General features: G+C 40.6%; 1 protein-coding gene and 2 long non-coding RNA genes across 4 annotated transcripts in view; all 3 read left to right on the top strand.

Annotated features, from left to right (window-relative positions):
* Window positions 1-23579, top strand: part of PSMF1 (proteasome inhibitor subunit 1) — a 46885-nt gene that overhangs the window by 13980 nt on the left and 9326 nt on the right. For both annotated transcript variants that reach the window (XR_014831719.1, NM_001243340.1), the window contains exon 4: window positions 4457-4639. Coding sequence is in view for 1 of the 2 variants with exons in the window: in NM_001243340.1 (NP_001230269.1) it covers window positions 4457-4639 (183 nt within the window). In the remaining variant the exon portion in view is untranslated. The remainder of the gene's footprint in view (window positions 1-4456; window positions 4640-23579) is intronic.
* Window positions 11262-15260, top strand: LOC146395246 (uncharacterized). The gene is made up of 2 exons (XR_014832132.1): window positions 11262-13611; window positions 13853-15260. It is a non-coding gene; the product is annotated as an uncharacterized LOC146395246 (long non-coding RNA).
* LOC146395245 (uncharacterized) lies at window positions 19979-23181 on the top strand. The gene is made up of 2 exons (XR_014832133.1): window positions 19979-20053; window positions 20104-23181. It is a non-coding gene; the product is annotated as an uncharacterized LOC146395245 (long non-coding RNA).

Raw genomic sequence — 23579 nt, 5'->3', positions numbered from 1 at the left:
TCCATATGCCTTACCTGTGGCCCTTAGAAAAAAAAAAAAGAAGAATCTTATAAATGGAATCATACAGTATGTAGTCTTGGGGATTGGCCTTTCTCACTCAGCATAATACCCTCGTGATCCATCTGAGTGGTTGCACGAATCCATGGTTTGTCCTGGTGTGTCATAGTATTTCATGGTATGATATTCATGGTATTTCAGTTTGTTTAACCATTCAGTAGTTGAAGGACATCTGAGTTGTGTCATTTTTTTTATTACAAATAAAAGTGCTATGACAAACACATAAAAACGAGTGCAGATAAAACAGGAAATTTGAGTAAGTTGGGTAGGTTTTATCAGTGTCAGTCTGCTGACTCTGATATTGTACCACAGTTTACACATACTACCTTTGAGGGAAACTGGAAACTACTAAAGTGAGAGGGAAATGTATAACCTTAAATAAGAAAAAAAAAAAAAAAAAGCTGAAAATCAGTTATCCAAGCTTCCATCCCCAAAAGCTAGAAAAATAATAAAAAAATATTAGACCTCTCTGTATTATTCTTCATAACATCATGTAAATCTACAATTATCTCAGAAAAATTTTGGTTAAAATATGCTAATACTTAAAAAATAAAAAATTACAATGCTATGAACATTCATGTACAGGCTTTTTTGTGGATATAATATTTATTGCTCTGCAATAAACTCCCAAGAGTTCAATAGGAATTGTATGTTTAGTTTTTTAAGAAACTGCCAACCAGTTTTCCATAGTGTCTGTATCATTTTACATGTCCACTACCAGTGTATGAGTGATAGTCTTTTTGATCTGCACCAGTTTTGGGTTTATCACTCTTCTTCCATTTTAGTTATTCTGTTGTATAGTAATATTTCATTGTGGTTTTTTTAATTTGCATTTCCCTAATGGCTAATGGGAGGTCCCTAAATATTTCAGATGCAAATCCTTTGTTGTATATTGGTTTATAAATGTTTTCTCCCAGCCCGTAGTTTGTCTTTTCATTTATTTAACAAGGTCTTTGGTAAAGCAAACATGTTTAATTTTGATGATAGCCATTTGATCAATTTCTTTTTTTAGTGGATCTGGCTTTTGGTGTCAAATGTAAGAACTTTTTGCCTAGCCTAGATCCCAAAAATTTTCTCCAATTTTTTTTTCTAAACTTTTATTTTTCTTGGCCGTGCCCATGCATGTGGAAGTTCCCAGGCCAGGGATCGAACCTGTGCCATAGCGGTGACCTGCACCAGCTGGTGACCAGCTGGTGACCTGACACTAGTGACAATGCCAGGTCCCTAACCCACCGAGCCACTGGGGTACTCCTAAACATTTTTTAGTTTTATGTTTTACATTTAAGGCTGTAGTCTATTTTAAGTTATTTTTTGTATAAAATGTGTAGTTGAGAGAGATATTCATTTTCTTGCTTATGATTGTCCAGTTGCTCCAACATCGTTGTTCTTCCTTCACTGAATTGTTTTTGCTCCTTTGTTAAAATCAGTTGTCTGTACTTGTGTGGATCTATTTCCGGCTCCTCCATTTTTTCCATAGATCTTTGTGTCTGCTCCTCTGCCAGTGTCACGCACATACTTATTGTTGTTGCTATGTAACCGACCTTAATATTGAGTAGAATGATTCCTCCCACTCACTTCTTTGTCAGGATAGTTTTTGCTATTCCAGCGTCTGTGCCTTTCTGTATAAACTTTAGAATAAGCATATCTTTGCCTATTAAAAAAAAAAAAAACCTTCCTGGGATTTTGATAGGAGTTGCATTAAACCTATATAGATCATTAAAGCTAAAGCGGGGAAAATGGACATTTTTACTATAAATGTAGTATGTCTCTTCATTTATTTTGGTCTTACTCTATTTCTTTCATCATCATTTTATGATATTCAGCATGTAGATCCTGGACATGTTTGTAATATTTCATTTGGGGTGTGAAAGGTGATTATAAATGGTGTTCTTAGTTTTTATTTTCAAATGTCTGTTGTTAGAATATAGAAGTGTAGTTTATTTTTGTGTGTTGGCCTTATATCCTGTCACCTAGCTGAACTCAATTTTTTTGGAAGTTTTTTGGTAGATTACTTGGGAATATCAAGGAAGACTGGTATGTCATCTGCAAATAGGAGCAGTTTTATTCCTTGTTTTCTAATCTGTGTGCTTTTTCTTTTCTTAATGAACTTCTAGTATGTTAAACAAGGATTGTGAGAACATCCTTACCTTGTTCCTAGTCTTAAAAGCAAAATACTCAGGTTTTCATTTTTAAGTATATTGTTAGCTGTAGGGGTTTGTTTGTTTTTGTAGATCCTTTATATCAAGTTGAGGAAGTTCCACTCTATTCCTAGTTTGTTTAGAGTTTTTATCTTGAATGAATTTTTTTTTTGGAGTGTGTGGGGGGGTGCTACACCTACAATTTGTGGAAATTCTCAGGCCAGGGATTGAACTCGAGCCACTGCAGTGACAATGCCTGATCCTTAACCCATTGCACCATAAGGGAACTCCATGAATGGATTTACTGTGTTGAATTTTGTTAAATGCCTTTTCTGTATCAAATGACAGGATCATATGATTTTTCTTATTTCTTAGCTTATTGCCATGGTTGGGATTTGTAAATATTAAACCTGCCTTTCATACCTACAGTCAGTCCTATGGTGTATAATTCTTTTATATATATGTGAATTCAATTTGTTTATACCTTGTTGGGTATTTTTGTATCCAAGTTCATGGAAATCTGGTCTGTAGCTGTCTTTTTTTGTACTCTCTTTGTCCGGTTTTGATATCTGGGTAATACTGGCCTCATAAAATCACTTGGGAAATATTCCTTCCTCTTGTATTTTTAGAAGTGACTAAATTGTTGTTAATGCTTCTTTAAATGTTTGGTAGGTGTCTCCACCGAAATCGTCTGCACGTGGATATTTCTTTCTTGGAGTGCTTAAGTTACCTTAATGGAACTATTCAGCTTATCTGTTTCATTTTGGCTCAGTTATTACATTCATGGTTTTTGAAGAAATAATCTAAGTTGTTTTAGTTAAGTTGTTCTTAGAATTCTCTTATCCTTTCAATGGCAACAGATCTGTTGTACTATCCCATTTCATTCTTGACATTGGTGATTTGTGTTTTCTTTCTTTGTAGTTTGCCAGCTCGTCAATTTTACTCATTTTTTTGGAAGAACCAGCTTTTCGTCTTATTAATTTTCTCTGTTGTTTTTCCATTTTCTCTTTTACTTATTTGTTATTATTTCCTTATTTCTGCTTGCTTTGGGTTTAATTTGCTCTTCTTTTTCTAGGTTTTCGAGATCACAATTTTTTTTTTTTTTTTTGGTCTTAAGGCCACACCCACAACATATGGATGTTCCCAGGCTAGGGGTGGAATCAGAACTGTAGACGCTGGCCTCTGCTACAGCCACAGCAACACCAGATCTGAGCCACATCTGTGACCTACACCACAGCACATGGCAACACTGGATCTTTAACCCGCTGAGCGAGGCCAGGGAGTGAACCTGCATCCTCATGAATAGTAGTTTTTGCTGACCTACGACAGGAACTCCTCTTGAGGTCACAATTTTAATTGTTGATGACTTTCCTCTTTTTCAGTATAAGCATTTAGTTTATAGCATTGCTCTAGCTGTAATCTCACATATTTTAATATGTTGTATTTTTATTATTATTCGGTACTTTGTGTTTTTCAAGACTTCTTTTTGATCCATAGATTATCTAGAATTGTATTGCTGAATTTCCACGTATTTGGAGACTTCCTTCCTGTTTGGATGCTTAGTATGATTCCATATGGTCAGAGAACATACTGTGTATGATTGCAGGTTTTCTTACACTTAGGAGGTTTGCTTTTTGACCCAAGATATGGCGCCTTTTAAAAGACCAGCTTTTTAGGTGCACTGTAGAGCCCCGCCCTCTCACCTCAGTCTGCCTCTGCGCTTCAGCTATAGTTCACATCCCTCCTCTCTCACAGGAAGAGAAGAGAGGCCCAGAGCAGCCTTCCAAGGGCTCCTGAATTAGTGACAGAATTGGGCATGAGGCCCCCAGAGCCCTCCCTACCTAGACCAGCAACCCAGTTCATCCTCCCCATGGAGGGTTTGCCTTCCGTGACCCTTCCCATGACATGTGATGAACACACAATGAGGCTGAGGGTGGGGTGGGGAGGGGTAGGTACAGAGGAGGAGCCAGTCCAGGCCTGTGCCCCTGCACCCTCACCTCTTTCTAATGGGGTGGTAAAGGAGGAGGGGCAACTCAGATGCCTAAGAAGCTTAGGCCCAAATCTCGGAGACAACGCCGGGCTATTGCCCCCCTCACCCAGGTCCGCCGGGCGGCCCGTTCCCACCCTTGCAAACAGTCCAAGCGCAACGCCAGGGGTTGTCAGGGCCGCCGCCGCCATTGCCGCCACTGCCACTGCCAAAATAGGGTACGCAGGGTTGCCAACCAGCTGCAAGCAGTTGACATCTCACCTCCTGCCTGCAGGGCCTACAAGAACAGTGAGGAGCTTCGGTCTCGGATCGTGTCTGGGATCATCACACCTATCCATGAGCACTGGGACAAAGCCAGTGTAAGTCCCCACCGGGAGTTTCCCCCTGCCACTGCCAGAGAGGTGGACCCACTCCGGATTCACCCCCACCACCCACACACCAGCCGGCAGCCTCCCTGGTGAGTACAGAACCCATGGTGGGCAGCCCACGCTTCCGCAGAAGGATTCCAACCATGACCACCTTGCTCTTTGACCACCCCCCACCCTGGCCATGTGTGTTTTCAACAGAATTGTCAGAATTTTGGTGTCTATAGGAAAGTGGAGACGTTAGTGGAGCAGTGAGTTCTTGGACGGCTAAGAGTGACCCCAACTACGCAGCATCCTCTGCTTCCTTTCTAGAGGAGCCTCCGAGTCTGCCCACTGGTCAGTGCTTCTGGGGTGTGTGTGCAGTACTGCAGAGTTGCTGCTCAGGTAGTTCAGTTATTCATTGCAGAGCTCTTTGTGCAGGATGCTGGACCAGGCTTTTGGGAAAAGTGCAAAGATGTAGAAGTACTGGAGGTTCCTGGAGAAGATGTAGTCCTGGTGTTCCCTTTCTTTTCATTTCACTTCATTGTAGTCCCCTGACTTTTCTAAAACAGTATGAGGTATGTGCAGGTCACATTTAAGATCTTTGCAGATTAGGATGGCAGCATTTAGGACTAGACTTCTGCTGTGAGGGAGAGACAAGGACCAAGGATACCTTAGTCTCTAGGTGAGACAGCACTTCCCAACTTGGAGTCCACAGTGTGACAGTAATGATGGGCTTGGCAGGGTTGCAGTGGAGGGCCCATGTGCAGCCATAATGAGCACTTAGTAAGTGTTAACTGCCCTTGTTATTTTATTGTTGTGCAGTTAAATATCTTTGGTTAAATAAATGGGAAATTTGTCTACGTGCCTAAATAAGTAGTAATTGGCACATCTCTTTGCAATCTTTGGAAATACTGGGGTCTGTGAGGAGAGCGGAATGTAATAAAAAGTGGTTGAAAGGTTAGAACAGCTTGTCTGATCTAACCTGCTTATTTTACAGATGAAAATGGAGGTAAGCTAACCTACCTAAGGTCACCAGCCACTAATAAAGAGACAGAGCCAGGGCTAGGGGTCCAGGTGTCCTCACTCCAGCACAGTGCTCTGCTGTGATGTAAGCAGAATATGGTGGCAAGATTTAGGGATAAGCCCTGGGTAGCAATCAATCTGGGGAGACTTTAAGACCTCACATAGATAGTAATTTTCAGCTCTTTCAGATTCGCTTTCCATTTCAAAACGTGGATTCTCTGCAATCTCCTTTACTCTCAAAATGGAATTCGTAGATAATCTACCAAATGCACAGTTTCAAAAGGGATCAGTATAGTAAAGTCCTAACTGTAATATAAATGAGAAAAAGTGAGTAATTAATAGTAAGATAACGTTTATTTCACTGTGTAGATGCCTGAGCATGATTACACTGGAAAAGATAGACATTTGTACTTTACTTACATGTGGAATTATCTTGAATTTGACAGTAACAAAAGCAGGCACATACTACATTATAGTTCCATTTTTGGAAAATTTGCATTAAAACAATGTAAAAGTATTTCGTGTTCATATATAAGATGGTCTTTAACTAGTTTATGGTAGGTACTTGTATATAGACTTTAGATCTCTGAAATGTCTAAAAAGACTTTGGAAAGTTGTGTGGGATACAGTTTATTCTTCATTATATGGAATTCTGCTGTGAATTGTAGAGCATGAAGCATCTCTGGTCTTTGCCTATAAATGCCATATGCATTCCTACCACTATTAACAAGCAGAAACACCCCCAGGGCTTACACAAAAACACCTCCAGGGCATCCTGCAGAGGCCCTGCCATCCTAATTGGAAATTTTCAGACCTGAGTCTGGAATTATGAAGGTAAAAAAATGCTAGCCTTGGAAGAACTGAAAGAATTAGAAAATCACCATATTGCAGCTTCTACTGAAACGATGTAGTGACTAGGCACAAATTGTTAATAGTTGCTAAAACCATTAGGTGAAAGGTTGAATGGCAACTTTATAATGGATGAGTCAGACTGATAACACTTGAACTCATAAATCAATCTTAACACTAAAAGCGGAACAGCCAGATATTGTGTCTTCTAGTATAATGCAATAATAGGTTCACAGCAACCTGAATCTAAATTGAACCCCCAGTTTAAAAGAAATGTGAGAGGTAGAAGAACAAGTTAAACAGACACATGGGTTCCAGGCAGAACTGGAACATGAAAAATTTTTACAGGATAAATTGATTATGGTTTTTTTCATCAAATAAATGAATGGCATCAGGAGAAAAGGGAAAGGGGGCCTGTTAATAGAAGTCTTATCAACTAAATACAGTTCTTAATTCAGACAAATTCATTCTAACATTATTTTTGAGACATTCGGGGAAATTTGAATGTTTGTCTGGATACAGATCATTCTCCATTATGTAGAATTCTACTGTGAATTGTAGAACGTGAAGCATCTCTGGTCTTTGCCTATAAATGCCATGTGCACTCTGGGCCAGGGGTTAAATCTGAGTCACATCTACAACCTGTGCCACAGCTGCAAAACAATGCCGCTGTTTTGTTTTGTTTTTAGGTAAAGTAATTAAATTCTGGTCATGTTTTTAGAAAAGAAGTCTTTGTCTGTTACAAATGTATAATTTTATTAAATGAAGTCTTTAACAGTGAAATGATATGTCTGGAATTTGCTTTAAGATAATTTCACCCCCTAAAAGGGTGAGACATTGGGTTAATGAGTGGTGAAATAGAATGGTAGAATACTGATAATTACTAAAACTGAATGAAAGAATATGTGGGAGTTCATAAATTAAGCTAGTTGTACTATTTTTTGGTCCATCTGAAAATGTCTTTAATTGTGAGATTTTTATTAATACCAATCTTTCACAAACTTCCGGAAAATAGAAAAGGTGGAAACATTTCCCAGCTGTGAGGCTGATGTTACCCCGATACCAAAACCAAAAACATCACAAGAAAATGACAAACCAATATCCCTTATGAATATAGATGTAAAAATCCTCAAAAAATACTAGCAAAACATCCAACAACATATAAAAGGCTTATACACCATGACCAAATGAAATTTATTCCAGGAATGTTTGGTTTAACATCTGAAAATACATCAGCATTAATAATCATATTAATAGAACAATAGACAAAAAAACCCATTCATTTCAGTAGACAGAGAAGCTGCATTTGACAAAATCCCAACACCCTTTCATAATAAAAGCATTCAGCAGTGGAAGGAGATTGTCTCAACCCAGTAAAGATCATCTGCAAAAAACACACAGCTAACATCCTGTGTCATGGAGAAAGATGGAATGCTTTCTTTCTTTTTTTTCTTTTTAGGGTGGCTCCTGAAGCATATGGAGGTTCCCAGGCTAGCGGTCAAATTGGAGCTGCAGCTGCCGGCCTGCACCACAGCCACAGCAATGCAGGATCCAAACCACATCTGCAACCTACACCACAGCTCACCTCACAACGCTGGATCCTTAACCCTCTGATCGAGGCCAGGGCTCGGACCCCCATCCTCACAGATACTAGTCGGGCCTGTTACCACTGAGCTACAGCAGGAACTCCAAATGCTTTTCTCCTAAGATCAGGAACAAGAGGGCATCTGCTCTTGCGACTTTTCTACAACATGGTACTTGCAATTTTAGCCAGGGTGCACTCGAGAAAAAGAAATAAAAGTATCCAGATTAGAAAGTTAGAGAGTTCCTGCTGTGGTACAGTGGGTTAATGATCCAGCTTGTCTCCGTGGCATTGCGGGTTCGATCCCTGGCCTGATGCAGTGGGTTAAGGATCTGACATTGTTGCAGCTGTGACATAGGTTGTAGATGTGACTCACATTTAATCCCGGGCCCAGGAACTTCCATATGTCGTAGGTGTGGCCGAGAAAGGAGGGGGGAAAAATGGAAAGTTAGAAGTAAAGCAATCTTTTTTTTTTTTTTTTTTTTTTTTCCCTTTTTAGGGCCATGCCTGCTGCATACAGAAGTTCCCCAGGCTAGGGGTCAAATCTGAGCTGCAGCCTATGCCACAGCCACAGCAGTGCCAGATCCAAGCCACATATGCAACCTATGCACCCACTGAGTGAGGTCAGGGATCAAACCTGCATCCTCAGGGGTACTAGTTGGATTCTTAACCTGCTGGGCCACAGTGGGAACTCCAAAGCAATCTTTATTTGTCAGTGATACAGGATCTTGTTTACAGAAAATCCTAAGGAATCCTTTTAAAAAAACCTTTTAGAACTAGCATTATAAGATCAACAAACAAAAATCCATCACATTTTCTATACATGAGCAGTGAACAATCCAAAATGAAATTAAGGAAATAATCTCCTAATAACCTCCAAAGGACTAAAACACTTAAGAATAAATTTAACAAAAGAAGCCCAAGACATGTATAGAGTTTTGTTTGTTTGTTTGGCAGGAAGTTGAGGGAGATTTGGGAGGGGGTGGAGTTGTGGGGTTTTCTGGTGGAAATTGGCAAGCCGATCCTAAAATTCATATGGAGATGCAAGGGAACCAGAATAGCTAAAACAATCTTAAACAAAGTTGGAGGCTTCAGATTTCCCAATTTCAAAACTTATTACAAAGCTACAGTAATTAAGACAGAATGAGGAGTTCCCGTCGTGGCGCAGTGGTTAACGAATCTGACTAGGAACCATGAGGTTGCGGGTTTGGTCCCTGCCCTTGCTCAGTGGGTTAACGATCCAGCGTTGCCGTGAGCTGTGGTGTAGGTTGCAGACGCGGCTCGGATCACGCGTTGCTGTGGCTCTGGCGTAGGCCGGTGGCTACAGCTCCGATTCAACCCCTAGCCTGGGAACCTCCATATGCCGTGGGAGCGGCCCAAGAAATAGCAACAACAACAACAACAACAAAAGACAAAAAAAAAAAAAAAAAAAAAAAAGACTTTTATGCTGAAAACTATAAAATGCTATTGAGAGAAATCAAAGAAGACCCAGTAAATGGAGAAACATGTTCATGAATGAAACACTCAACGTAGTAAAGATGTCAGATACTCCACAAATGGATCCATTAGTTAAATACAATCCCTATCAAAATTCCAACAAAGATTTCTGTAGATGTCGCAAGATTATTCCAGAATTTAGATGGAAAGGCAAAGGGATTTGTTAGTAGCTGGAATAAATTTGGAAAAAGAATAAAGAGGGAGAAATCACTCTACCCCAATATTCAAGCTTATTTTATAGCTAAATTAATCAAGACTTATCTTAGTAGATGGACAGACTCACAGGTCAGTAGAGCAGAATAGGGAACCTAGAAGTAGGCCCACAGAAGAATGGACAGTTGGCTTTTGACAAGGGTGCACAAGGAAGTCTGTAGAGCATTTAGATAGTCACAAGCAAAATAAGGACCTTGACCTACCTTCACATCTTATATACAGTTAACTCAAGTTGGATCATAGATTTAAATGTAAAACTTAATATTTACAACACTTTTAAAAGAACTCAAAGGAGAGAATCTTAAGGATCCAAGGCTTGGTGAAGAGTTCTTAGATATGACTCTGAAAGCCCAGTTTATAAAGAGGGGAAAAAAACCAACAGTAAATTGGACTTCATCAAAAACTTAAAACTAAAAACTTTTGCTCTGAGAAAGACCCTGTTAAGAGAATGAAAACATAATTTACAGATTGGGAGAAAATGTTTGCAAACCATACTTCTCACAAGGGAATCATCTCTTGAAAGATGGATCTTAAATTCAACAGGCTAAAAAACCAAACACTCCATTTAGAAAATAGGCAAAAGAGGAGTTCCCATCGTGGCGCAGTGGTTAATGAATCCGACTAGGAACCATGAGGTTGCAGGTTCGGTCCCTGCCCTTGCTCAGTGGGTTAAGGATCTGGCGTTGCTGTGAGCTGTGGTGCAGGTTGCAGACGCGGCTTGGATCCCACGTTGCTGTGGCTCTGGCGTAGGCCAGTGGCTACAGCTCTGATTCGACCCCTAGCCTGGGAACCTCCATATGCCGTGGGAGCGGCCCAAGAAATAGCACAAAGACAAAAAAAAGAAAAAGAAAATAGGCGAAAGATATGAAGAGATAGTACACTGGAAAGGATATACAGGTGGCAGATAAGCACATGAAAAGGTGTTCAACATTATTGCCCATTGAGGAAATGCAGATTAAACCACAATGAGATACTTCACACCTATTAGACAAGCTAAAATTTAAAAAATAGTAATGTAATGATACTAAATGCTGAAGAAAGTACAGAGAACAGAGGGAGCTCTGATTCATTGCCAGTGGAATGTGAAATGATATAGCTACTCTGGAAAATTGTTTGGCAGTTTCTTTTATATATAGGAGTCCCCACTGTGGTGCAGTGGGTTAAGAATCCGACTGCAATGTCTCAGGTCGATGCAGAGGTGTGGGTTTGATCCCTGGCCTCAAACAGTGGGTTCAAAGATCCATTGTTGCCTCAGCTGTGGCTCAGATTCAGTCCCTGGCCCAGGAACCTCCATAATGTCTCAGATATAGCCATTTAAAAAAAAAAAAACATAAACATGCACTTAATAGTAAGATCCAGTAATCACACTCCTGGGTATTTATTTCAGAGAAATAAAAATTATGCCACACAAAACTTGTATAAAGATGTTCATAAGCAGCTTTATGGTTTTTGGTTTCTGGTTTTGTTTTGGGGTGTTTTGTTTTGTTTTTGCTTTTTAGGGCTGTACACATGGCATATGGAGGTTCCCAGGCTAGGCGTCGAATCCAAGCTACAGCCTACACCACAGCCACAGCAACATCAGATCCAAGCCGTGTCTGTGACAACAACCTGGACATCCCTCAGTTGGTGAATGGTTAAACAACCATCCATACCATAAAATACTACTCAGCAATAAAAAGGAATGAACTGTTGATACCCACAACAGAGTGGATCTCAGGTCATCAGGCTGAGTGAAAAAAAAAAAACAGTTCCAGAAGGTCACATACTGTATGGGTCCACTCATATAAGGTGTTTTGAAATGGCAGAATTCTGGAGGTACTAACAGACTAGTGGTTGCCAGAGGTTATGGGTGGGGACAGGTGTGATTATAAAACGGGGTAGCATGAGGGCAATCTTTGTGGTGGAGTAACTATTGGAGGAAACTGGGTGGGGGTACACAGGATTTCTCTGCACTATTTCCACCTTCCTGCAAATCTTTATTTCAAAATAAAAAGTATTTTAAAATGAAGAAGCTAAAGGGTCCCTTAGGGTCTTAAGCCCACTGTATTTATTGAGCTCACTATACGTAGGGCACCAGATTTTTAGCACCAGGTGCTTCACAAAGGCCAGCGACACTGTCTCTGCTCCTCCTCTTACCTCCTGTCATGGGGATGAATAGGGGACTTGGGAACGCCACACTTGGTGTTCAGGGTAGGCTTCCCTAAGAAGGGACTGACCTCCAGGGCAGGCAGAGAGTAGGGTAGAGTGGGTGCTGCAGCCTGAGGGTCTGTCCTCTGCAAAGCCCTGGGAGGACAGGCAGTGTGGTTAGAGCCAGGGGCCGTGGGGGCACTGCTGGTGGTGAGTGGATTGCTGAGGCCAGGGCAGGCTTCCCACTGAGTGGTTTGGGGCCTCAGTTCAGGAGACCTTTACTTGTGAAGGCTATACATCTTTGGGCTGAGAGAAGCTGTGGGGAATATGTGGGCATTGTCCTAGGCCCAGAAGATGGGGATAGAGGCTGGGGATTGGGGTCAGTCAAGGGCGCAGCCAGCCCTGGCCCATCCCACCCTGCGTATTCTTTTGTTGGCTAAAACTCTTGGCCCCCTAGCCCTGGGATTCACCCCATCCTTGACATTACTACTTGCTATTTTTGTCTAATCCCAAGATTAATGGCTTTTTTTCAAGTGGAGCAATTTGCCCTACTTTTTCACCTCTTTGTATCTCCATCACCTGGATCTATGCCTTGCACATTTTTGATATGTTCTTTATTCAGCAAATGTTTCCCTCTGGGTTTAGGGATCCCTGGGACTGGGCCCCTACTCTTAAGGCCCGTGCTGTCCCTTTAGCATGGGAGACAGGTGAATAAGTAAGAGTGACAACTGCCATTACAGAGGTTAGTGCAGAGACCCTTCAGAGGTGGCCTGGGACAGGCTTCCTCGGGGTGGGGGTGGGGGGTGCTGCCTGAGCTGTGTCTTCTTAGGGAAGAACAGAAGTATTCCTAAACTCCTTTTTTTTCCTGTTCATGAGTTTGAATTATTTCCTAAGATTCCTTCCACGGGAAGCTTGTTTCAGGTTGTGGGACCAGCAGGCCAGAGCACCAAGGTCTGAAAGCAAGGGACTGTCCCTGAATTTTGGCTCAAGAAAGAATTCATTTCAGAACCCTATGATGTAACAGCTCTGAAAGGTGGACTGGATTTTGCGAGGCCCAAGTATGTGAATCTCCCCCATGGGCAGCTGAGAGCCATTGAAGGATTCTGATGAGGATCCGGGTGGGAGGGGGTCAGGCAGAAGGCCTAGCCTCGTCATTTCTGCATACCACTCTTAGCGGATGGGACTTGTTCCCCTTCTTTCTGCCACCTCGCCCATCTCCATGTCAAGGAGGGAGTATTACATGGCCATTAGGGGCTCAGGCTTTGGAGGTCGATTAGGTAGGTTCAAACCCTGACCTTGTAGCTTTGCTTGCCTCTCAGTGAACACAGTTAGCCTTGGCTTTCTCCTCTGTACTTTGAGAATAATTGTACCCATGTCAGAGGTTTTTCAGCACGGAATATGGCAGTAGGTGCCACGTGTTGAGCTCATTGCTCAGAATACAGTAGAAATACTTCATGGATTCCTTTCAGGTAGCAGACAGACATGAAAAACAAGACTGAAGCTATAGTGACTGGAGGGTCCCCCCGAAGAGAGACCCTTTTATTTGTTTAAATACTTAGCCTACTCCTCCTGGTAAAGGAGCCATTTAGGTATGAGAGTATGAACCCAGATGGTGTGCTGAGCAACTGCATTTGGGCTCAGGACCTTTATGGACACTGTGTCCTTTATCATCACACTGGCTGCCCCTTATTGAGGAGGAACTATTTCTTGGCCGTCCACCATGTGCCGACCGCTGCACCGGGTGTTTTAATTTACATTTGCTCATATTCCAGACAGGAATATGAGCAAACAGTGGGTTCAAAGATCCATTGTTGCCTCAGCTGTGGCTCAGATTCAGTCCCTGGCCCAGGAACCTCCATATGTCTCAGATATAGCCATTTAAAAAAAAAAAAACATAAACATGCACTTAATAGTAAGATCCAGTAATCACACTCCTGGGTATTTATTTCAGAGAAATAAAAATTATGCCACACAAAACTTGTATAAAGATGTTCATAAGCAGCTTTATGGTTTTTGGTTTCTGGTTTCTGAGTCAGTGGCATCCCTGCTTTTCCCGGGTGAGACAGTGGACAAGTGAGGTGGCACAACTTCCCAGAATTAACTAACTGGGAGAGTGAAAACTGGGGTCTGCCCCTTCATAGGATCACATAATCGGTTTGTGTACACGTTCAGGGTAGTGAGGGCACACTGGCTGTGGAGAAAAATCTACCCCTTTCCTCCCTCGGTGAGGCCTTTCTCGAGCCAGCTTATCTCCCAGGACTGGGACACCGTGCTGGGGGAGGAGGCAGAATGCTGAGGAGGCTTTCTGTCAGCCGGTAGTGAGTTGGCAGGTCTTCCCCCTGGAGTCCCCTTCTCCCTCCACCCCCACCCATTGCCAGCCCCCTTCCTCTGTCAGCACAGATGCCTATCATGACATCGATTTCTCTGTGAGAGCCTCATCACCAGTGTGTTGCTGGGCAACCAGGCACTCACACGTTCACCTTTGGGGGGGGGTTGGGGGGAGACTGTGCCCATGGCACATGGAAGTTCCTGGGCCAGCAACTGAACCTGCACCACAGCAGTGACCTGAGCCACTGCAGTGACAACCCTGGATCTGTAACCCACTACCACTGTGCCACAGAGAACTCCCTTTTTTGTTTTTCTTTCTTTTCTTTTTTTTTTTTTTTTCAACTTTTTGTTTTTGCTTCAAATGCCAGATTTGAGGGTGGGGCCTTAGGGTAGAAAGAAGAGAAGGAGCAGGACAGCAGAGGGCCCATCTGGCTGCTGTGGGATGTTAATCACCCTGTCACTGAACAGCCTGGACCTCTGTTCTGAGTAGAAAACGGCAGTCTCTGTCCCTTCCCACAGGATACAGCTCTGTGTCTCACTCCTCACTTTCCACACCACCTTGCCTATCCCACACCTGGACACTTCCAAATGCAGATAGAAGTCGGGATGTCTCGCTTTACTAAGTGTGTGGTGGCGTGTGCGTCCAGAGCTTGTCAAAGGAGACTGGGTCTGCTGGTTTGATGCTGGTGTAGACAGAGAGGACACTCCATTGCAATGGAGAATTGAGGGTGAAAAGTAGGTCTGTTCTACTCTTTCCAGAAGAATTACAGAAAACAACCCATCTGTAAGGGAAGTTTTTTCATCTAAACCTAACTTTTTTGTTGTCATTATAATTCTAACCCATTTCCCTTTGCTCCATCTGTCCTCAGTAAAGAGACCGTATGCCCCAAATCTTGTTCTCTGTTTTGAAATAATCAGTTTTTTCTGTGCTTAACCAACTTTTCTAAAAATCAGTCCTTAGATATAAAGCTCTTATTTATGTCATTCAAAATTCATTTTTAATCCTAATCAGTTTGCATCTTTACATATTTTTAAATGTTCCCAGTATTTGTAGTCTGCATTTTCTTTTTAAAATTTTTTTATTCATTTATTAAAGTGCTAAACATACCCTTTTTAATGTCTGATTTTTTTGCATTTTTTTAAAGTTTTATTGAAGTACAGTTGATTTATAGCGTGTTTATTTCTGTTGTGTAACAAAGTGATTCAGTTATACATATATACACATCCATTCTTGTTCAGATTCTTTTCCCGTATAGATTATCACAGAATATTGGGTAGAGTTCCCTGTGCTCTACAGTAGGTCGTATCTGATATTTTATTCTACGGTATATGCTGTAGTTTGCCTAACCTCCATGGAGTATTTCAAGCATGTACAGTGTTTCATTTTAAATAGTACACTATGAGCATCTATATATATACCTTTTTTCTTTTCTTTCCTGGAGTTGTATTTCCTGTGCTGGCAGATCTCAAACGTTTTTGTCTCAGGAACTCTTTCGCACTTCCCCAAATTATTGAGGACCTCAAAGGGCTCATGTTTAAGTTATATCTATTAATATTTACCATGTTATAAATTACAGCTGAAATTTTTAAATTAAAAAGTAAATTCTAGGAGTTCCCATTGTGGTGCAGCAGAAACGAATCCAACTAGTATCCAGGAGGATGCGAGTTCGATCCCTGGCCTTGCCCAGTGGGTTAAGGATCCAGCATCACCATGAGCTATGGTGTACGTTGCAGACATGGCTAGGATACCACGTTGCTGTGACTGTGGCTGTGGCTGGCCGCTGTAGCTCCGCCTAGACCCCTAGTCTGAGAACTTCCAGATGTGGCCCTAAAAAGCAAAATAAAACAAAAAACAATTTTTAATTTAAATATACATTTATTTATTTATTTAAAAATAACAATAATAGGAGTTCCCTGGTGGCCTAGTGATTGAGGATTTGGTGGTGTCACTACTGTAGCTCAGGTTCAATCCCTGGCCCAGGGATTATATATTTATTATTATACATTTTATTATACAATATTTTTAAAAATCACGTTCATCAATATTACCGATACAATCAGCATCAGTATGGGGAAGGCATCAAGCTAATGGTGAATATGAATTTCCAAATTGCTAATTTTCACATCTAAGTTTGAATTTTATCATTGGCAACTTATACTGGTGGTTATTTTCCTTGAAGTAACAGGTTCATATGGCTTTTAAGAAAGTATTTACTGTGTAGCCAAGTTTGAGTAACCATGATTTGTTTGTCTATCAGTCATTCTGAGTAAAAATGTTTTTCCATGAAAAAATGGCTGCTTCAGCACAAGGACTTCTCTTTGAGACAACCATTGTATTTCTACATGCAACAGGAGTACTTTATGCATATATTCCATTTCATTACATAATATTAAAAAGAGGTGTACTCTAATAATGATGTTTTTAATTAAAATATTCTTAATGTTTTTTATACTTTGGCTTATCAGTGCTTTTTCTTTATGTGTGATGCTTTATCTGTTTCAGAAACTTTTGTCCCACCCCAAAGTCATGTAGAATTACTCATATATTTTCTTCTAGAAGCTTTGTTTTACCTTTCATATTAGGATAATCCATTTGAAATAAATTTTTGTGTAGTGAGATAGATGCATATTTTATTATATTGATATCTAGTTGATTTAGCACTGTATTTTGAAAAGAATTATCCTCTACCTATGCCACCTTGATAATTTTCATTTTTCATTACTTGTGAAACATTAATAATTGCCCTCATTCTTTTCCTTAGAGCCAGATAGTCTTGATCCCTTTGATTTTTTTCCCCATGGATGGCAAAGTTAGTTCAGTAATATTTATGTGGCTGTTTTGTGCCAGCTCTTCCAGATCACATGCTAAGCATTTCACCCACATGTTTTTATTAAATCCTCTCAACCCCATGGGATCAGTAAGGGCTATCCCCATTTTACAGTTTACATGAACTGAAGTTCATGGATAGCAAATAACTTGACTCCAACCAGTAAGGAGCAGAAGTTGTGTTATAATAATAGAATATTGGATGCTGTTTATTGAACTCTTGATTATGTACCAGGTGTTAAGCTTTCGTAAACATTCTCATTTAATCCTTATAGTAACCCCAGAAATAGGTACTATCGTCTGTATTTTAAAGGGGAGAAAGCTAGGGCTTAGAGATTTCATGGTTTGCCCTAGGTCATACAGCTCTTAAGTGGTGAAGCCAGAATCTGAACTTGGATCTAACTCTAGCACCTTTGCTTTTGTCTTCTGTACAATTTCTTAGCCCCAAGTGGGTCTGTCACTTATGTGTCAAATACAGTACTAGGCATTGGAAGTATGTGATGAGGTATCGATCCAACCTTCAAGGAGCTCACAGTCGTTTAGGGCTGACTACCCTTTTTATTCCAGACCCTAAGTCTTTTTAAAAGTGAAAGTGTGTCTCAGGTCTGCTGAAGCTCAGAGAGGGGTCATGATCCTGAAGGATTGAGTTAGGACAGTATAGAAGGAAAGGCTTCACAGAGATAATGCCTGAGGAGCTAAAATTTAAAGGACAAATAATAATTCTCTAGTATTGGGAGTAATTGGCATTTGCGGCTAAGGGAACAGTGGGTACAAATGGGGCTATGAAATCATCTTATCATCCCGTGTGTGTGTGTGTGTGTGTGTGTGTGTGTGTGTGTGTGTGTGTGTTTAGGCAGAGGAGGGATCGGGGGGTTATATATTACCACTTCTGGCATGTGAAGGGAGAATAGGTGAAAATGAGGGCCGCATCACAAGGGACCTTATGTGCTAAGGAGCTGGGTTTGATCCTGGGATAATGGGAGCCATCAAAATATTTTGGATAGAAAGTGATCTATTTGGGACCCATATACTTAGCCATATACTTTTTTTTTCCTCAAAATATCCCAGTTAGATTCTGACAACTAACATGGTTAATATTAAATTGAGCCTTTACTGAGTGCCAGGCTGTTACATTAAGTATCAAATATAATTTCTTTTAATCTTCATTAACAAGAGAATGAGAGGTAGGTGCTATGTTATCCTCATTTTATAGAAAAGAAAACTGAGGCACAGAGAGTTTAATCAGCTTGCCCAAAGAAACACAGCTCATAAGCATTGATATGGGATTCATCCCTTAGTATCTCCTCCGTTTCACACCTGTAACAGCAGTTGCTTCAAAAGAAACTATCTTGGCTCGGATTATTCCAAGAACAAAGAGAAAGCTAGTATGGTTGGAGCACGGTGGGGTAGAAAGATGGGAGATGACTCTGTAGGGGTAGGCACAGGCCAGTTTGTATAGAGCCTTGAGGTCAAGGTCAGGTACAGTGGGAAACCACTGGGTGGGTGTGTTTAGCAAATGAGGGATTTCATATTGTTGACTCTTTTTTTTCTTTCTTTCTCTCTCTCTCTCTCTTTTAAATTTCTCGGGCTCCTATGTAGAGAATGAATTATAGAAGGACAGTAGTAGAAACAGCAAGACCAGGTAAGGGGCTGACACAGGCACCCAGGCAGGAAATCATCATTGTGGCAGATACGTAGATGATCTGGGGTATACTAGGAAGTATACCTGATAGGGCTTGCTTATGGTTTGGCTTAGTGATGGGAAGAAAAATCAAGAATGGTGAAAAGGGTTTGTTTTTTTTTTTTTTAGCTTAAGTCATTTCTAATTTTGGGCTACCATAGCTAACACTTCAGTGAACATATTTTTCATGCAGCTTAGAGCACAAATCTGAATGTTTCCTTAGCATACATTCCTGACAGTGGAATTAACTACATTAAAGACTAAGCCTCTCTTTAAAGATGTTGATATATATATTGCCCAGTTGCCTCCTAAACAGTTGTTTTAATTAGCATTCCAACTATATTTTGATGTCATTTCTCCATCCTTTTCACTGGTAGGGTTAGTCCTTTTTCTTTTAAATTATTTAGAAAAACATCATCCCCAAAATGTATGTAAGTTAACTGAACCCAATCTCAGTTTGTTGGTACCCTGTTCCTTGCTGGCTCCTGGTGGGGGCCTCTCTCTCAGCTCCTTAAGACCTTTTGCATTTCTTCTTACATGGCCACCTCCATATTTAAAATCAACAGTGGTGTGTCAAGTTCTTCTCATGCTTCAGATGCGCCATCTCTTCTGCCATCAGCCAGAGAAAGTTCTCTGCTTTTAAAGGTCCATGTGATTAAACTAGGCCACACAGATACCCCACCCCCCTTTTGAGGTCTGCTGTGCCATAAAATATAAAACAATTGCAGAAGTGATTTCTCATCACACTCACAGGTTCTGGGGATTAGGGGCTCTGGAATCTAGTGAGCAGGCTGTATCTACCAACTGCAAAATACATTTCCTCTCCCCTAGGGTTCCCAATAGTCTATGCCATTACTGTGTCAGCTCAGCCTAAATCTTTTCTAAATCTTGTCAGCTTATAGGATGCAAATCTCACCTTCTAAATCATCTAAATCAGGTGCAGTTGGGAGTTCCTGTTGTGGTAAAGTGGAAACGAATCTGACTAGTAACCATGAGGTTGCAGGTTCAACCCCTGGCCTCTCTCATTGGGTTAAGGATCCAGCATTGCCGTGAACTGTGGTGTAGGTCGCAGACGTGGCTCAGATCCTGCATTGCTGTGGCTGTGGTGTAGGCCGGCGGCTACAGCTACGATTAGACCCCTAGCCTGGGAACCTCCATATGTCGCAGGTGTGGCCCTAAAAAGCAAAAAATAAATAAATCAGGTACAGTTGAGGCTCCAGAGTACAGCTCCTTTTTATCTCTCTCTTTTTTTTTTTTTTTTTTTTTTGTCTTTTTGTCTTTTTTGTTGTTGTTGTTGTTGCTATTTCTTGGGCCGCTCCCGCGGCATATGGAGGTTCCCAGGCTAGGGGTTGAATCGGAGCTGTAGCCACCGGCCTATGCCAGAGCCACAGCAACGCGTCATCCGAGCCGCGTCTGCAACCTACACCACAGCTCACGGCAACGCCAGATCGTTAACCCACTGAGCAAGGGCAGGGACCGAACCCGCAACCTCATGGTTCCTAGTCGGATTCGTTAACCACTGCGCCACGACGGGAACTCCTTTTTTATCTCTTGATCAGAAACAAGTTTCCTGTTCCATGATACAGTCGTCAGATGAGCAGAGGATAACAATTATTGATTTCTAACATGGAAGAAATATGACCATGAAAGTTGTTCATTACAGCATTATTTACAGTTATACCAGAAGCAGTACCAACACAGTAGGAAATTAAGTAAATTTTAAAAATTTACTTCACTTAAGTGAATATCATTTGGCCATTAAACATGTTAATAACAAAAACAACTTGAGAAATGTAGGACATAAGTGGAAGAGGAGAGTGAGATCTGAAATTATATTGATAATATAATTGTATAAAAGCATGCTTATGAAAAAAGACTAGAAAAGAATAACAAAACCAGTCATTGTGTCAGAGTCAGATAATGGGTGACGTTTTATAATTTTTTAGTATGTATCTTCTCTTTTTTTTTTTTTTATTTTGAAAATCTTTGTTCACTTAGCCTAAATGGAGTATTTCCCAACCATTCTCAATCCCCAAGTCACCTTTGAACTTATAGGACATCCTAGGGGTGGAGAAAAGTTAAGTGTAGTGCCCTGCTCGCTCAGAGCACCATAACCTGTACTCCGCTTGTTAATCTACACACATTCTTGCCTGTATCCCCACTTCCCTGCTTCTAATTTTCCACACTTGGCAGAACAAGGTAAATAAACCAGACCACCAAAATTTGAACTTGTACCCTCACTGGGAAGCAGCCTTGCCATTTGTGGTCCACAGACCAACAATGTCAGAGCATCAGGGAGCTTGTAGAAAATGTAGGATCTCAAGTCCCATCCTTGATCTTCTGAATTAAATCCTGCCTTTGAGCAAGATTCCCCCCACTGATTGATGGGCACATTATAGTCTGAACAGAACTTACCTAGGTGGTTCAAGAAATGCTATGAAAACCAACTCAGGGATCAGGGTCTGGAAATTTTCAGATTATTGCTACTGGCTGCTCTGTGAACCAGCATGCCTAGAGAAGACTGACATGCAGATGAAGAGCTTCGTGTTCACTCCTAATGATCACCGGAGGGTGCAGACCAGCAGCTCTGTTGTAAACAGCCATATTGGTGTTCTGTTCTGTTGAGAGCCTGGGTTTGGAAGATTCTGGTTCTGGAATAAACGCACTTCATCCTGACTTTCCCACTGACTGCAGCTATACAGAATGCATGGATTACTCGAGGATGCTGAAAAGTGGTAGCTGGTAGATTGGCAAAAAAGACCATAGGTTTAAATACCACCCTGGCAGTGAGTTCACCATTGTCTTCCAGTTTGAACTCAAAGAAACCCAAAACAAGGAATTGGATTTAGTGTGAACAGAGAGCACTCCAAGAGCCCTTCAGTCTGGTTAAAGAAGTAGGAATGAGGTCTAGTGCTCAGAGAGAATGGGGAAGTCTCAAGTTTTTTCTTCCTTTTCTCCAATTTTTTTTTTTTTTTTTTTACACCCCATCCTGTGGCAATCCACAAACACCTGAAACTGAGGGAGAAGACCCTTCCTTTCCAATAAAACTCATCTCAAGAGTATGGGGCTGAACCACTCTCGCTTTTTTTCTTCCCTTTATCCTTTTTCCACTTGGTACGGGTATGACACAGGCACTGACAGGGGAAGTACAGGGCAGAGCAAGGTAAGGAATGCCTCAGCTTTCTAGCCAGAAGGCCAAAAGGGGAGCCCAGGGGAACTGGAAGGTACCAAGGAGATAGATCACAAACAGGAAGGAGTTCAGAAAGCAGCCTCATAAAATTATGGACTCTGGGCCTTATCCAAAAACTATACGTAAATGAATCTGATTCTAAATAGCACACCAAAGATTTTGAGAACAGAACTACTACAGGATAGCCCACATACCATATATATGGGGCAGAATGAAAAGCACTGCAAGGGTTTTGAAAACAGAACTGACATTGAAACCTGAACATGAATCCCACAACCCCCGGGTGGATTGCCTGCTAAGACAGAATTATCAGGATTGTCCCAAAACTTCATAATAAAATGTTTAAAATTACCAGGCACACAAAACATCAGAAGTCCAGCTCACAAAAAGACAATAGATGCCCATATTCCCAGGTGATACAAATGTTGGAATAATTATCTGATAAAGACTGTCAGACAATTTAGGCAGCTATTTTAAAAATGCTCTGAGAAGTGAAAGCAAACAGTCTAGAAACAAACGGAACAATAGAAAATTCAGCAAAGAAGCAAGATAAAAACAAGAACCAAATGGGAATTTTAAAACTGAAAAATACAATAGTCAAAGTAACTACTGGAAGAATCAGTATCAGAATAGAGATAATAGAGGAAATATTAAGTACTTGAAATACATCAATAGAAATTAGCCTATCTGAACAACAGAGACCAAAAAAAATCTTTAAAAATAAACAATTTAAAAGTAAACAATTTTGGACAATTACAAAAGGTCTAACATAGGGCCATAAGAAGGAGAGGAGAAAGAGTGTAATACAAAAAAATTATTGAAGAAAATAATGGCTGAAAATTCCTCAGATTTGGCAAAAGGCATAAACTTACAGATTCAAAAAGCTGTTCAAACCCTAAGTAGGATATATGCAAAGAAGTCCATGCTCAGATATAATGAAACTGCTAAAAAGCAGGGCGGGGGGAGTGGGGGAGACATGAAAGCAACTAGAGAAAAACATGCATTGCCTGTAGAGGAATAAGAATTTGAATTATGGTGAATTTCTCGTCAGAATCCATGAAAACAAGAAACAAGCAGCCCACCATTCTTAAAATATGGAGAAAAAAAGAATTGTCAGACCCATAATTCTATATCTAGCAACTACATCATCTTTATTTCTGAAGGATATTAAGATATTCTTAGTGAAAGGACACTAAGAGAATTCATAGTTAACAGATCTTCTCAGAAGGAATTGCTAATGGAAGTTCTTCAGACAGAAGGGAAATGATACCAGATAGAAATTTAGAACACCAGGAATAAAAGAAAAGCAATAAAAATGGTAAACATCTAGATAAATATAGTAGACTGTTCTCTTGAAATCTTTAAAATATGTTTTAAAACTGAAAGCAAAAATTAGAACATTTCATTGTATGTTAGCTGTAATATAATATGACAATTTTATCGTAAAAGGAGGTGAATGAAAGAAATCAATGTCTGCTGGTAAGGTTTTTATCTCCTACTTGAAATGGTCAAATATTATTTCTCAGTAGACTGTGAAAAGTTATGTATGTTTATTGTAATCCCTCAGGCAACCACGGAAAATATACAAAGAGATATAGTTAAAAAAAAAAAGAAAGAAAGAAAACAAAACAAAACACTTATTTAAAGTTGAATTTAAAAAAGAAAACAGGAAAGAAAAAGGAAGTTGGAAAATTATTGGAAAGGTAATACTAAAATGGTAAATCTAAATCTAA

This window comes from Sus scrofa, chromosome 17 (genome assembly GCF_054392235.1).
Source record: "Sus scrofa isolate SSC_HxYL_T2T_F1_AM1 chromosome 17, Sscrofa_HxYL_maternal_Yorkshire_Landrace_v2.0, whole genome shotgun sequence".
NCBI classification, from domain to species: Eukaryota; Metazoa; Chordata; class Mammalia; order Artiodactyla; family Suidae; genus Sus; species Sus scrofa.
The sequence above is the reverse complement of the archived record's forward strand: the minus strand, read 5'-3'. Positions and strand labels throughout refer to the sequence as shown.